General features: G+C 43.5%; 1 protein-coding gene across 1 annotated transcript in view; it reads left to right on the top strand.

Annotated features, from left to right (window-relative positions):
- LOC101518415 (zinc finger protein 568-like) overlaps positions 1-13416 on the top strand; it is a 49597-nt gene extending 36181 nt beyond the window's left edge. The window contains exons 5-7 of the mRNA XM_058674397.1: positions 6667-6796; positions 7281-7376; positions 11526-13416. Of these exons, the coding sequence (XP_058530380.1) occupies positions 6667-6796; positions 7281-7376; positions 11526-12958 (1659 nt within the window). The 3' untranslated portion in view covers positions 12959-13416. The remainder of the gene's footprint in view (positions 1-6666; positions 6797-7280; positions 7377-11525) is intronic.
- The last annotated feature ends 688 nt before the right edge of the window (positions 13417-14104 follow it).

Raw genomic sequence — 14104 nt, 5'->3', positions numbered from 1 at the left:
TAAGATATGAAGTTGACATGTGAGGATACAGATTCTGTCATTTGCCCCAAAGTTACAGGTAATTAATGATAAAATCAGAATTTCTAAATTACCTATCGATTTTCCTTACCCACTTGTAAGCGATTGCTTTTCATTTATTTTAAACAGTAGTTTATATATTAAACATATGTTCCCTTTGTCTTGAATTATTGAACAAATGTTTTTCCATACTTAACTCTGAGTCTATAAACACATGCAAAATAGATTTTCAAAAACATTTTCAGGGAATTCTTTCCTTACCTGTTCTTCCCTTCCTTATATGTCATACCTGAAGATTTTCTCTACCACACAAACAGAGAAGTCACACAATTTTCTACAGTACTCTTGTCTTTTATCTAATCTGGACCATAACGTATCTGTTACATGACCAGAAAATACTGACCATAAAATTCGTAATGCTGAGTACTTACTGAGACCTTTTTCTGTAACTTTGAAGTATCAATTTTGAAGTTTGCACATTGTTTGTAGAATATAAAACTTGAAGTTTCCTTGATGTGTCTGGGCATGGCACTTGGCTAGCAAGTCAACTAGCAAAGATTCCTTTTCTCTAATTAAGAAACATCATTTCTTTTTCTCTTTTCAACGGTTTCTTTCCCTTTGATTTCTCTTTATGATTCTGTGAGGCATAGTTGGGCTTGTCCAGGTTAATGGAAGGCTCTATAATTAAAGGGTAGATTCTTAAGCTGTATATGCTGTTTACTGCCTCTGCTTCCTCCTAATTCCTCTGAATAATATGGGGTACAAAGTTGGGGAATATGGAAATTCACCTGAATCTGCAGGTTATGCTGGCAGGATGGGGATCACCCAAAAAATTTTTTTTAATGATGTTTACATAGTTGAGAAGGATACATGATGAGGGCGGGAAGGGTCAAGGAATGAGAGGGCCATGGATGAGATTATTTGGTTCCAATTTTCTTCTTCCTGTGTCTGGGGAGGAGGGAGAGAAGAGGAGAAGCCACACCCAGCATCCTAACCACATCAGTACCCAGGGATGGGGGATGGCCACCCAGTGTCATCCCGGGGTCCCCCATGTGGAACATGTTCTGAGGGTTCTGCTCAGGTGGTTTCAATAGTTCTGAAATGCTGTTGATTTCATTGCTCCAAGGTTGAGGAAATCCTTCCAAGGTCCATTGGCTGGCTGTCCACCTTAGAGTCTCCATTTCCCCAGACACTTTCTGCCAACGCTTGGTTGGGAGAGTTGTCGGATTTCTTCTGCCCTCCATCCTCTGCATGATACTAGATGTCCTCTACAGTCCCCAGTGGACTGCCATAACCCCCATGAGTATCTGGGCATGCTGTCCACTGCACTGTCTTCAGCAACTGAGGTGCACTCCAGAGTCAGCCATAGATCCTGTGAGTCTCCCCATGGTTGGAGTTCTGAGTCCAGCAGTTTGGTCAGGGAGAAAGGGGTTCCAAAGAAACTTTGTCGGAGGTGACCCCTGACCTGATTTCTGTGTGTGCTAGCCAGTACTGGGTGTGGCTCATTCTGCATCCATATCAGCCTAGACATACACTCATGGTACACTCGTGGTTGCATTTATTGGGTCAGTTCTGTCTCTAGCTCCATCTCATATGCAAACCAATGGATGCTGTGGCCTAACCCATCCCTACCCACCACACACTCAGCCCTAATGTATATCAGCAGGAATTGTGGCCTAGTTAGGCAATCCCCAGTATCCCCTACCAGGCTCTCCCCCAGCCCTGGTTCCTGTGCATTCAGTATGTACAGTAGACTTCTCTGGTCTGTCCCGCATCCCATTTGGCTTTTTACAAGCAAATGGATGCTGCAGCCTTGTTCAGCCCAACCAGCCCCACTCTCCACCCTACATTTATGCTGGCAGGTGCTGCCACCTGTCAGGCCAGTTTCACCTCCAACCCTGGTTCTCATACTCACCGCTGGGAGCTGCAGCCCATCAGAGAGGAGGGGGTCACCCAAATTTTACATCCTGCTGTTTCTAACATATATGGAGGTACCAAATCCCATTGCCTTTATCCCTTTCCTACTGACTTATCTCATGCTTCATTCCACTGTTGCTTCTTCCTTCTTTTTCAAGCTGTAATTCTAACTCTCGCATTGTTACATTGATTACACCTCCCAGAACAGTGAATAGTGAATATGGGCACACTTGTCTTACAACCAGTTTTACTTTTTGTTGTTTGTTTTTAATTTATTTTTACAGCCAGTTTTAGAGGAGATTCTTTGGATATTTCTTTTTTTAAAAAGGGATTTATTTTTTTCTTTGCAATGCAGATTTTATATAGAGAGAAGGAGAAACAGAGAAATAAAACCTTCCATCTGTTTGTTCACTCCACAGATGGCTGCAATGGCCAGAGCTAAACTGATCCAAAGTCAGGAACCAGTAACTTCTTTTGGGACTCCTGTATGGATGTAGGGGCCAAAGGACTTGGGCCATCCTTTGCTGGTTTGCCAAGCCAGAAGCAGGAGCTGGATCAGAAGTGAAGCAGTCAGAACATGAACCAGTACCCATATGGGATGCTGATGTCACAGGACCCTTACCTGGCTTAGTCCACCCCCAGTCTCGGCCCCCTGTGTATGCTGGTGGATGTTAAGGCACAACCCACCTCATATTCAATTCTTGGGTGCGCCTGCAGGGGCTGTAGCCTAGAGCAGCCCAGTCTGTTCCTAACCCCAGTATCCATGAGTATCAGTGAGTTCCGTGGCTTTGAAATGCTGTTGATTTGGCCTGTCACCACCCCCAGCCCTTGAGCAAACCAACAGGTGTTGTAGTCCTACAGGGGTGAGCCCACATCCTCCACAGAATCTGCTCCCAGACTTTGTTATTTCACATGTTCATTAGTGTCCTGGCCCAGCCTAACATGATCCATCCCCTGTTCCAACACTCACTTCTGGGTTCTGTGGTCTAGTTCTGCCAAATCAGCCTGTCTTTCATGTGCACCAGTGGTCTCCCACATGTGTAGGCACATTGGTCTGATCCTCAGAAGTCCTCCAGTTTCCCGCTTGCCAACCATCTAGTCTCAGCCCCCTTGTTTCCCTGCAGGTGTAGAAACCTGGTGGGTGGAAGTGCCCCTTCCCTCAGTGATCCACAACCCCCTTGCCCACGAGCATACATCTCTTGAAGCCTGGCCTTCTGGCAGTGTGCCATGCCAACCTGGGTCCCTGCCTGCCAGCGTCCCATGCACACTCGTGTGCAAGTCCTCAGGTCCTGTCTGCCAGTGTGCTGGTGCCTGTGCCCCACATATCTTAAAAAAAAAAAAAAAAAGAGGAGTTAACTTCTAGACAGAACCGCTGGCACACTGGTATAGTTAGTACAAATTTGGCATTAACCAGGCCCAGACTGCCCTCCAGCTATTAGCTGCTTTTCTCCCAGTACTGGTAACAATTTGCTCGGTACAAGGCAACCTAGACATCTGCCTACAGCTGGGGTTTACTCCTGATTTTTTTTTTACCATGAATGAATATTACATTGTGAAATGCTTTTTCTCTATCTTTAGGTGACTATAAAGGTTTTCTGTTTGTTAATGTACATAATGACTTTAATTGATCTCTAATATCAAATGTAGCTTTCTTTTACATATTGCCAGATCAATTATTATTTTAATGTTACTCTTGTGGAGTATATAAGATTGGCCCAGAATTTAAATCTTCAGAACATGTTTGTGTAAATTGCAGCCACCATTTTTGGATTCCCTGAGAATGGGAACGCTCTAGAGCTGGCATTGTAGTGAGTGGGTGGAAACAGCGCCTAGAGCACTGGTGACCCGGATGGAGTGTCAGGTTCATAGCCTCGAGCCTGGCCCATCCCCAGGAATTGTGGCCATTTGCAGGATAAACAGATGCATGGAAGATCTCTGTCCCTCCTTCCCTCTCTCCCTCCCTCCCTATCTCTGTCACTTTGCTTTCCAAACATATTTTAAAATAATCAATGTTCTACTTCCAGTTTTTCCAGTTCTCGAGGTCTTAGGTCTTTGCAGAGCACAGCTAATTAGCTTCTCATCTTGGCTGCAGACTCGGCCTTCCTATGCTCTGCTTCACAAGGGCAGGAATGGGAAACCATCAACTCGGCTCAGCAGATATTTCCTGGGCAGTACAAGCCTCAGTGACTCTGTTTGCCTCTTTCAGTTCCCATTTTGACTTAGTTCAACCTTTGACAATTATTTTTGATCTTTGTTAATTTCACATAGCCCATTAATTTATTTCCATTAAAAAAATATGTTCAGGGCCTAGTGCGGTAGCCTAGGAGCTAAAGTTCTCACCTTGAATGCACCGGGATCCCATTTGGGATCTGGTTTGTGTCCTGGTGGTCCCACGTCCCATCCAACTCCCTGCTTGTGGCCTGGGAAAGCAGCTGAGGACGGCCCAAAGCCTTGGGACCCTGCACCTGCGTGGGAGATCCAGAAGAAGCTCTTGGCTTCTGGCTTCAGATCGATTAAGCTCTGGCCATTGCGGCCTCTTAGGGAGTGAACCAGCAGATGGAAGATCTTCCTCTGTCTCACCTCTCTGTATACCTGACTTTCCAATGGAAATAGATAAATCATTTTATATTTTTTTCCCACTTCATTTGACAGGAAGACAAGGAGACCTTCTATCTGCTTGTTTTCTAAATATTCGCAACAGCAGGGTTGGGCCAGGCAGAAGCAAGAAACCCAAAACTCTAATCAGGTGTCCGTGATGGGAGCAGGGCCCCAAGGACTTGCACCATCATCTTCTTTCCCCTACGAGCCACATTAACAGGAAGGTGATCAGTAGCACAGTAGCCAGGACGTAATATGGATGTGGGCATCCCAGTTGGCAATTTACTGCTGCACCACACACTTGCCCTTGGTCCATTGATTTTCAATGGATAATTTGGTCATGTTAATCAATTATCCACCAGATGGGATGTCCTGATTGCCTCTGAGTTGGGTATGTACGTCCCCTCTCCCCAACCAAGTGTGAACATAGGGGCACTGAATCAGAGTCATGGAGACACTACTGATATTTTTTGGTGAAAGAATCTCATTGGCACATTTGTTTCTCCCCTCTCATTCCTTTCTGCCTTTGTTTTGCCCTTGAGGAATGCTCTACAATGACAATAGAACCATTTGGGCCATTTTTAAAAAGATTTATATATTTTTATTGTAAAGGCAGATTTACAGAGAGAAAGACAGAGAGAGATGTTGCATCCATTGAGTCACTCCCCAAGTGGCCTCAAAGGCCAGAGCTGAGCTGACCCGAAGCCAGGAGCCTCTTCTAGGTCTCCCACACAGGTGCAGAGTCTCAAGGCATTGGGCCATTTTCCACTGCTTTTCCAGGCCAGAAGAAGGAAACTGGATGGGACGTGGGGCATCTGGGACATGAGCCAGTGCCCATACGGGATCCCAGCACTGCAGTGGGAACCACAGCCCCATTGGAACTTGTTCCCTGGTTCGCTCATTCCCTTCAGTGATGTTGCCAAAGGCTGCTGCCGATTGGATTTCTCTCAGTGCAGCAAATGTTCAGGTGTTCATCTGCAAAACACATTTCTTAGTTGTTCACTCTTCCATCTGGATTATCGAAGGCAGGGCACCAAGGACTGACCTATGCTCTGCTGCTTTCCCAAGGCAAGGAGCTGGATCAGAAGTGGAGCAGCTGGGTCTTGAACCGGTGCCCACATGGGATGCCAGCATGCAGGCGAGGATTGGCGTGCTAAGCCCACATCAGCCCCAAAGCCTGGGTCTTTAATAAAACACTGTTACATAAATTATATACAAAGGTTTTAATAAATCATTGTTATGGGCTCGGCAGTGTGGCCTGGTGGCTAAGGTCCTCGCCTTGATCTCATATGGCCGCTGGTTCTAATCCCGGCGGCTCCACTTCCTCTCTGTCTCTCCTCCTCTCAGTATATCTGACTTTGTAATAAAAATAAAATAAATCTTTAAAAAAAAATCATTGTTATATAATTTATATACAAATCCTGTTCAGAGATTTTAGAATATTGCTTTTTTTTTTCAAATGGGGGTATGGAAAGGAGGCATTGAGAAGTGTGTTTACCATACAGTGTGCTGTATCCTTCATGTACAGTTCTATATGTGGACTGTTTATTTCCAGAACTGGCTGGGTAATGCGAGTTCTGCAGGGTTAAATCTCCCGCAATGGCTGTGCTCAACAATCGTGTGGCCACTTGACTTTCATTTTTCTTTCTGCACTGTCCCATTCATGTTGAAAGACTTAGCAAAGCTTGTTTTCCCAATGGAGGAATCCTACTGGATTGCTTTCTCTGTTTGTTTTTTTGTTTTGTTTTAAGATTTATTTTTATTGCAAAGTTAGATATACAGAGAGGAGGAGAGACAGAAAGGAAGATCTTCCATCTGATGATTCACTCCCCAAGTGAGCGCAGCGACCAGAACTGTGCCAATCCGAAGCCAGGATCTCCTTCCGGGTCTCCCACATGGGTACAGTGTCCCAAGGCTTTGGGCCGTCCTCAGCTGCTTTCCCAGGCCACAAGCAGGGAGCTGGATGGGAAGTGGAGCTGCCGGGACTAGAACCGGCGCCCATATGGGATCCCGGGGCTTTCAAGGCGAGGACTTTAGCTGCTAGGCCACTGCGCCAGGTCCTCTCTGGTTTGTTTTATACTATCTTAATAAGTTTGTCTATGGATAGGTACAAGTTAATGTACTTATTTGTAATTTCAGGGCTTGAAATTCAAAGACGTGGCCATTTACTTCTCTGAGAAACAGTGGGAATGCTTGTATTCTGCTGAGAGGGATTTGTACCGAGATGTGATGTTGGAGAATTACAGCAACCTGATTTTAGTGGGTAAGTTTATCCCTGCCCCACCTCCAATACAGAATCCGCCTTTTGGAATTTTCTTTTTTGTTTCAAGTTTTTGATAAATAGTTTCCAAGTCTCCATTCAGGGCTTGGGGAAGTTCAGCGGTGGTCCATTCTAAGATCCCCCAGGTCATTTGGTCTGGCCTTACCAAGGCCATCAGGCCGACTTGACTGTGTATAAATGTGTAGCAGGCTGATTTTTAAGCTGATGATTTTGTATGGCCTGTGAGTGATATTCTACATATCCAAGTGGCCCTCGGCAAGATACAAGGATCTCCACCCTAACTGAACTAGTGGTTCTTGCTCACCAAAAACAAGTCTGTCCCCGAGGAGTTGGAAGTTGACTGTTCCCTTTGGGCCCCCAGGGCCGGATCCTTGTTTTTCTGTGCCTTTGTTGTCTGGCTTCTCATTCTTGGTCATCATGCACTGACACCTATAATATAACGTCGTTTCTTTTTTTTCTTGACCAGGACTTTATAACACCAAACCAACTGTGATCTCCTTGTTGGAGAGGGGAAAAGAGCCCTGGATGAATCAGAGGAAAGACCCAAAAGAGCCGCGTCCAGGTGAGTGGTTAATGACTTGCTTTGGGAAGGCATGGCAGGTGGTTGCCAGCTTGTGGGAAGGCATCTATTCTGAGAGGTCGGCAGGAGCACTCCGACAGACATCATGAATGCACACTTGGGTTATACTTTTTGACTCTGTTCTGCCAACCTCAGCCACTTGTTTGTAGTGTTTGTACCTGTAAACCAATTCCGGGTAGGATCTGCCTCTGACTTTGTGGTATTTAATTTATACATGTTTGATTCCTCTAATCGTTCATTCCTTCCATCTATTACGGTAAATAGAAATTTCCTAGAGTACTATTTCAGTTACTTTATTGTTTCTTTTACTTTAGTTTTGGGAACTTTCTCTTAGTGGGTTTCCTAACGTTTTATTTAAAGCACTTTGGTTTGGTTTAATAACTAACTGTGTTTATCCTCAGCTTGACTGTGTTAACATTTTAACTTAAACCACTTTTGTTTGGATTAATAACTAACTTTAATCTTATATGAAAAGTTTGTTCTAAACCTCTTTTCTTTGTTGCTACCTGCTTTTTGTTATACAATTATCACATAAACTACATTTCTGAACACTAAAAGCCAATCTTAGGCAGAATAATCACTCCTCTTAATCCTAATCTCTGAAACCTCCTGATGTGTTAGTATAAAAGAAAAAAAGAGGGGGGTAATATTATAAAAAGAAAAAGCTGTCACTAAATTAGATGTTTTATTCAAGTGAGCCCAGTGTGATCATAAGCGTCTTTGAAGTGTCAGAGATATACCTACAGAAGAAATTCAGAGACGCAGTGCTGGAGTGTTGAAAGACGGGCAGGCTCTCCTTTGGCCCGTCAGAACAGGACACCTGGGTTTATCTTGTTTATGCGGTGCGTCAAAGTTACGCAATCATGACGCCTGAGACCTGTGCTCCTCAAGGTCTCCTCTGGGCTAACAGCGGCACTGGACCTCCACCGCCTTTCCTAGTCCCGTAAGCATGGTAATTTTTCCCTGGTTGCCTGGTTTCCTTGTAGTGGCCGGTTGCTGTCCCAGCTGAGGTCAGTTTAATGCAGCCATAGTGTTGTCAGTAGTTGGCTGCCGTTTTCAGTGCTCTAGGATGCGATTCTCTGCCTCTTGGTTCCTGCTGCCTTTCCACCAACTGAGGTGAGCCCTGACTCCATCAAATAGAAAAGGTACTCCATGAGGAAATTTTCCAGGAAGCTGAAAGTCTGGGCAAAATGCTGGGTGACAGTGGCACTTGTGCCAGAGCTGCAAAAGAGGTCAGAAAACTCTATTGGTTGTGGCTCAGCTGACCAATGTAGGGGCAGCTGAATGGGATGGGAAGTGGTGAGGGGGTGGGGGGAATGTCTCGGATCCTGTATGTCTCATCAAAGTTCAGTAGTTTCTCTGGATAGGTGGTCTTCAGTTTATGGCTTTGGTTAAATCCAAGAGTTCCCAATATTTAAATTTTTTGATTGATGGTGATGAATAGATTACTTAGTTTGACTGAATCTCTACACATTGTACAACAGAATATTACATCATATTCCATGAATATATGCAATTATATTAATTAAAAATCGAGCTTAAAAATTTTTTTTTTGATAGAGGAGGGAATGAGTGCACCAAGTTTCCCATTCTAAAAATTTTTTTTTTTTAAACAAATTTTCCATGAATCAGCCTTTAGGGTTTTTTGTTTTTGATTTATGAGAGAGCGCTTGTGTTTGCTGGTTCACTCCCAATGTCCACAGCAGCTCAGGCCTGGCCAGGCAGGATCCTGAACTCAGTATGGGTTTCCCTTGTGGGTGGCTGATATCCAAGTACTTGCTCCATCTTGTGCCCCTCCAGAATGGACATTAAGAGGAAGCTGGAATTGTAAACAGAGCCAAGACTCAAATCCAAGCCCTCTTGTATGGGATGCAGGAGTCCCCAAGCAGCATCTTATCTGCTGTGCCAAATTCCATCCCTCACTTTGAAATCATTTTAAATTTTGATTTGAAAGGCAGAAAAGCAGGTCCAACCTTGTTTATTGTAGGTTCCGTAGTGAGCAAGCAGAAGGCTGTCTCATGGTTTACTGCACGTTATAATGGGAAGGATGGGCCCAAAATGGTGGCAGGCAGTCAGGTACCAATAAAAAGTTACAAACCAGAACATTATGAAGTGTATTCTATAGACTTGTGTTGGGGATGATCCTGTGAGGAGGTGACATTAGAGTAAGGACACCTGAGAGGAGGAGGAGGGGAATTTGATACAAAATACACAGCAGGGCTGGGGAGTATCAACCTAGAAAGAACAGCATGTGCAAAAGGATGCAATGAACTGGCTGTCAGCAAGCAGCTGGTATAGCAGTTAGCTGTAAGTTTAGTTCTGTTACAGTGAATACATAGATACCTGTGTCTAATTTTATTTTTATGGCAGCAGTGGAGGAATCTAGACGCTGGTGGCTCAGTTGTACCCAGTATAGGCTGCAGACATTAGGATGGTGGGGAGTACATGAGGAATTCCCAGTCACCTTTCAGGCAGCAGGAACAGTGAAGAGGAAAAGCAGCATACTCCTCTTCTTCCCATTCTGATTCCACTGGCCAGAATTAGTCTCGTAATCCTGATTATAAGATTGTCTGGAAAATGCTCGCCATTCCTGGGTAATAAGCTGGAGAGGGAAGACTGTTGGAAGATTCAGCCCTTGGAGCACAGTACTATTTAGCTGGGCAGTGATTAAGGACCAAATCAGGAGAATGTGGTATCCACAGCCCTCATCTGAGGAGGAGGAGGAAAACAAGTGTGTAATTCTTCAGCTAGGTAAAATAATAACTGAGAATAAACTGTTAGAATTGACTGATTACATGTAGATTTAGACCTTAAAGCAGAGAGGAGTGAAAGGACCAAAAATCGGATTGTAGAGATTCAAAACTGGCAGAGTTCCCATGTACCATTTATCCAGCTCTCCCTAATCTCCCAACAAATGCATTGTTGTTAGCATAATGGTAGCAACTAAGCCATAGACCTTTTATTTAGATTTTACCGGTTTAGATTTTATGAAGATGTTACTCTAAGGGTAGTTAGAAAACATTGGAAGGAGGTTATAAAAGATGTTTCATAACCTGAGAAGTAGCTAGAATCAAAAGGGGTGGTAGGGCCGAAGTTAACCGATCCCTTAGAGGACGAGGAGTATCACTGTCAGAGGTTGCTTCTGATACTGGTCTAGGAAGGGAACACAGAGCTCTAGTGAGGTCATGCTTTCAGGTGGGAGCTCTTTCCAGGCCCTGCCCTGAATTTTAATGGACAAGACGACGACTTACCAGCCACCTGCAAAGGCCTTTGGGCCTGATTTAAGTTCCTAGTCAGTGAGACCTCTGTAGGAATCATTGGATACCTGACCTGTGGTATGGCCAGAAAAGCAGACCTTTTTCTGAGGACTGTGGTCACCTGTGAGGCAAAGGTATGAAAGAAATAGTATGAGGCTGGAAAGATTCTTCAAAATATCTAATAAGGAGAGGCCGGAAGGATGCATAGTAGGAAACAGCCAGAGTGGTGGGCATCGTATCAAGTAGAAAAATCCATATATTAAAGGAATTGAAGGAGGAAGCTCTGGGGGACCTGAAAGACATAAACAAAGGTCTGCATCACACAGCTTTCTCACCAAATCTAAGAATTTGAATATTTTCTTGAGAACACTAGTCATGGAAAGATTTTTAGGCAGGTTAGGGGTGTGGTTGCATTGAATGTAATCAGGGACTTGAAAATTGTGTGTGTGTATATATATATATATATATATATATAGCGTGTGTGAGAGAGAGAGAGAGTAGGAAAACAATAATGAGAGCTGGGAGATTTTTAGAAATCTGTTGTGTTGATCCTGAGAGGTGGACACAATGGTGGAAATACAAGGAAAGAGAACTCAAAATATATTGGCTGTATATTTAAGCCAGAGTTGAGGATGTCATATTAGAATCATTTCTTGGGCTCATGTTTTGAACATGTCTCCTCAGTTCTCACCTGCGGTGCCTTCACCTTCCTTTTCACACTCCCTGTTGTGTCTATTCTTAGTCCTCATCCCTTTTTTGGTCAAATTGCAGCTGTTAAAAATTGCTTAGGTTATTATTTCTATCATTTCTTCTGTAAGACTTTCCTTTCTCTTACAATGCAAAAATACCTCATGTTTTCTTTTTTGTTTTACAGGTTTGGCATCCAAAAGGGCAATTAATTTGAATTCACATGCAAAAGAGAATGGTTATGAAATTAAGTTGTTGCGTCTCAAGACAAAGAGATCCACACAGCCTAATCCTGAACGCACCGAAGTGGTGGATAACAGAGGAGAGAGAAGCCAGCCGGAGAAACAGGGCCACGCCAGAGCAGCCGCCACAGGCCCTGCAGCGCCTGCCAGTTCTGCCACGCGCACAGCCGGGAGAGAACATGCGGTCACTCATACTGGAGAGAAAGATTGTAGATGTACAAAATGTAAGAAAGCTGCCAGGTGTCAGTCACATCCTGTTCAACAGGAAATGAGTCATAATAAGGAAAAAGATGTTAAATGTGGAGAATGTGGGAAAACCTTTACTAGTAGGTCAGACTTAATCAAGCATGAGAAACTGCATGAAAAAAATAATGAAAATAAGACACGTGCTGTTGCTCGTGAGCCTAAAATTACTCAGCCTCAGAACAGTAATAGTGCTGAGAAACCTCACAAATGCAAGGAATGCGGGAAAGGCTTTCATTCTAGCTCCCAGCTTAGTCAGCACCAAAAGATCCATGTAGGTGAGAAACCCTATAAATGCAAGGAGTGTGGAAAGGCCTTTCCATCTAATGCACAACTTAATCTCCATCGAAGAGTTCATACTGATGAGGTATACTACGAGTGCAAGGAATGTGGGAAGGCCTTTACACGCCCCTCACACCTTTTTCGACATCAGAGAATCCACACTGGTGAGAAGCCCCATTTATGTCAGGAGTGTGGGAAGGCTTTTCGGTATGACACCCAGCTTAGGCTTCATCAGATAACTCATACGGGCGAAAGGCAGTATGAATGTAAGGATTGTGGCAAAGTATACACTTGTGCCTCACAACTCAATCTACATCAGAGAGTTCACACTGGTGAGAAACCCCATAAGTGTAAGGAATGTGGGAAAGCCTTTATCTCTGATTCACATCTTACTCGACATCAGAGTGTTCACACTGGTGAGAAACCCTATAAGTGTAAGGAATGTGGAAAGGGCTTTCGTCGTGGCTCAGAACTTGTTCGGCATCAGAGAGCTCACGCTGGTGAGAAACCCTATAAATGTAATGAGTGTGGAAAGGGCTTTACTTGCAGCACAGAACTTGTTCGACACCAAAAGGTGCACACTGGTGATAGACCCCATAAGTGTAAGGAATGCGGAAAAGCTTTTATCCGAAGGTCAGAACTGACTCACCATGAGAGGAGCCACACTGGTGAGAAACCCTATCAGTGTAAGCAGTGTGGGAAGGCCTTCGGCCGTGGCTCAGAGCTTAGTAGACACCAGAAAATCCACACTGGTGAGAAGCCCTATGAATGTAAGGAGTGCGGGAAGGCCTTTATTCGTGGCTCACACCTTAGTCAACATCAGAGAATTCATTCAGGACAGAGGAGTGAATGAAGGTAGGAAGGCTCAGAACTTGACATCAGAAAAACCGATAGTTGTTTCAAGAAAACTTGTCATTTTAAGAATTATAAGAAATCACTGAGGTTAACTAATTAACAAATATCAGAATTCATATTGTAGATTTAAAACCTGCCAGACCATTAAGGACAAGAATTGATGTAACTCTTGTTCAAATGACAACTCTTATGAATGACAGAAACTGGAAGGAATTTGGTCTGTCACCGGGTTCTGTGCATCTGTAGAGTCAAGCAACTGTGCATTGAAAATATTCAAGAAAAACAACTGTATGTATACCAAATAATCAGGTTTTTGCCATTGTTCCCTGGGTAGTAATTTACACAGCTCTTATATTAAGCTACTTGTTACAAGTATGCTGAAGTAAATGGGAGGATGTAGAATGGTTAGATACAAACACTACTGTATATAGGGACTTGAACGCCCACGAATTATCTGCAGTGGGTCGTTGTCCCTGCGTCCCAGCAGCTGTAGAGGGATGTCTGTGTGAGGATACTTAAGAAGATTCATGGAAAATGGAATTAAAAGAAAATGCCCATTTTCCACAAGCTTTTGAAGATTCCCTATATTTATGTTTCAAGTTCAATTCTCCCTACATTAGATGTCCAAGTTCAATTTGTAAGAAATTAGAGAACTACATGAATGTAAAAGTGGGAAAGCCTTTTTGGTTCAGAAACAATTCTACCTCAAGGGATGGACAATAGAAAGCTTAGGAAGACAGTGAACGTCTAAGAGAAGTTAGCCATTCAAACCTTTCTCAACAGCGGAGCCAGCAGCTCCTAGTCAGAAGTTTCAAACGAGGTTTGTAGGAAACCTTTGCTTTCACTATCAAGTCATCTAATAATCCATACATTAGGATGGCTACCTTAGGATAAAAAATATTAAAAATTCTTCCATCCCATTCAGATTTTATTAACTATTTCATATTGAGTCTTTAAAATTAACAGACTGAACAAAACTGGGGAAAAAGTTAAACAAAGGGTCCATTTTTATACACCCTCACAAGTACGGGGCAAATTCTTTTACTGCATCTACATTGCCTTATTCACATGTTAGTATTACCAGCCCATTTTTAGTTGCATTGTGGGTAGTAAATTTGTTTTTAGGACAGTGTCTAGTAGCTTT

Source organism: Ochotona princeps, chromosome 16 (assembly GCF_030435755.1).
Source record: "Ochotona princeps isolate mOchPri1 chromosome 16, mOchPri1.hap1, whole genome shotgun sequence".
In the NCBI taxonomy this organism is placed as follows: Eukaryota; Metazoa; Chordata; class Mammalia; order Lagomorpha; family Ochotonidae; genus Ochotona; species Ochotona princeps.
This window is presented reverse-complemented; position numbering and strand designations above follow the sequence as displayed.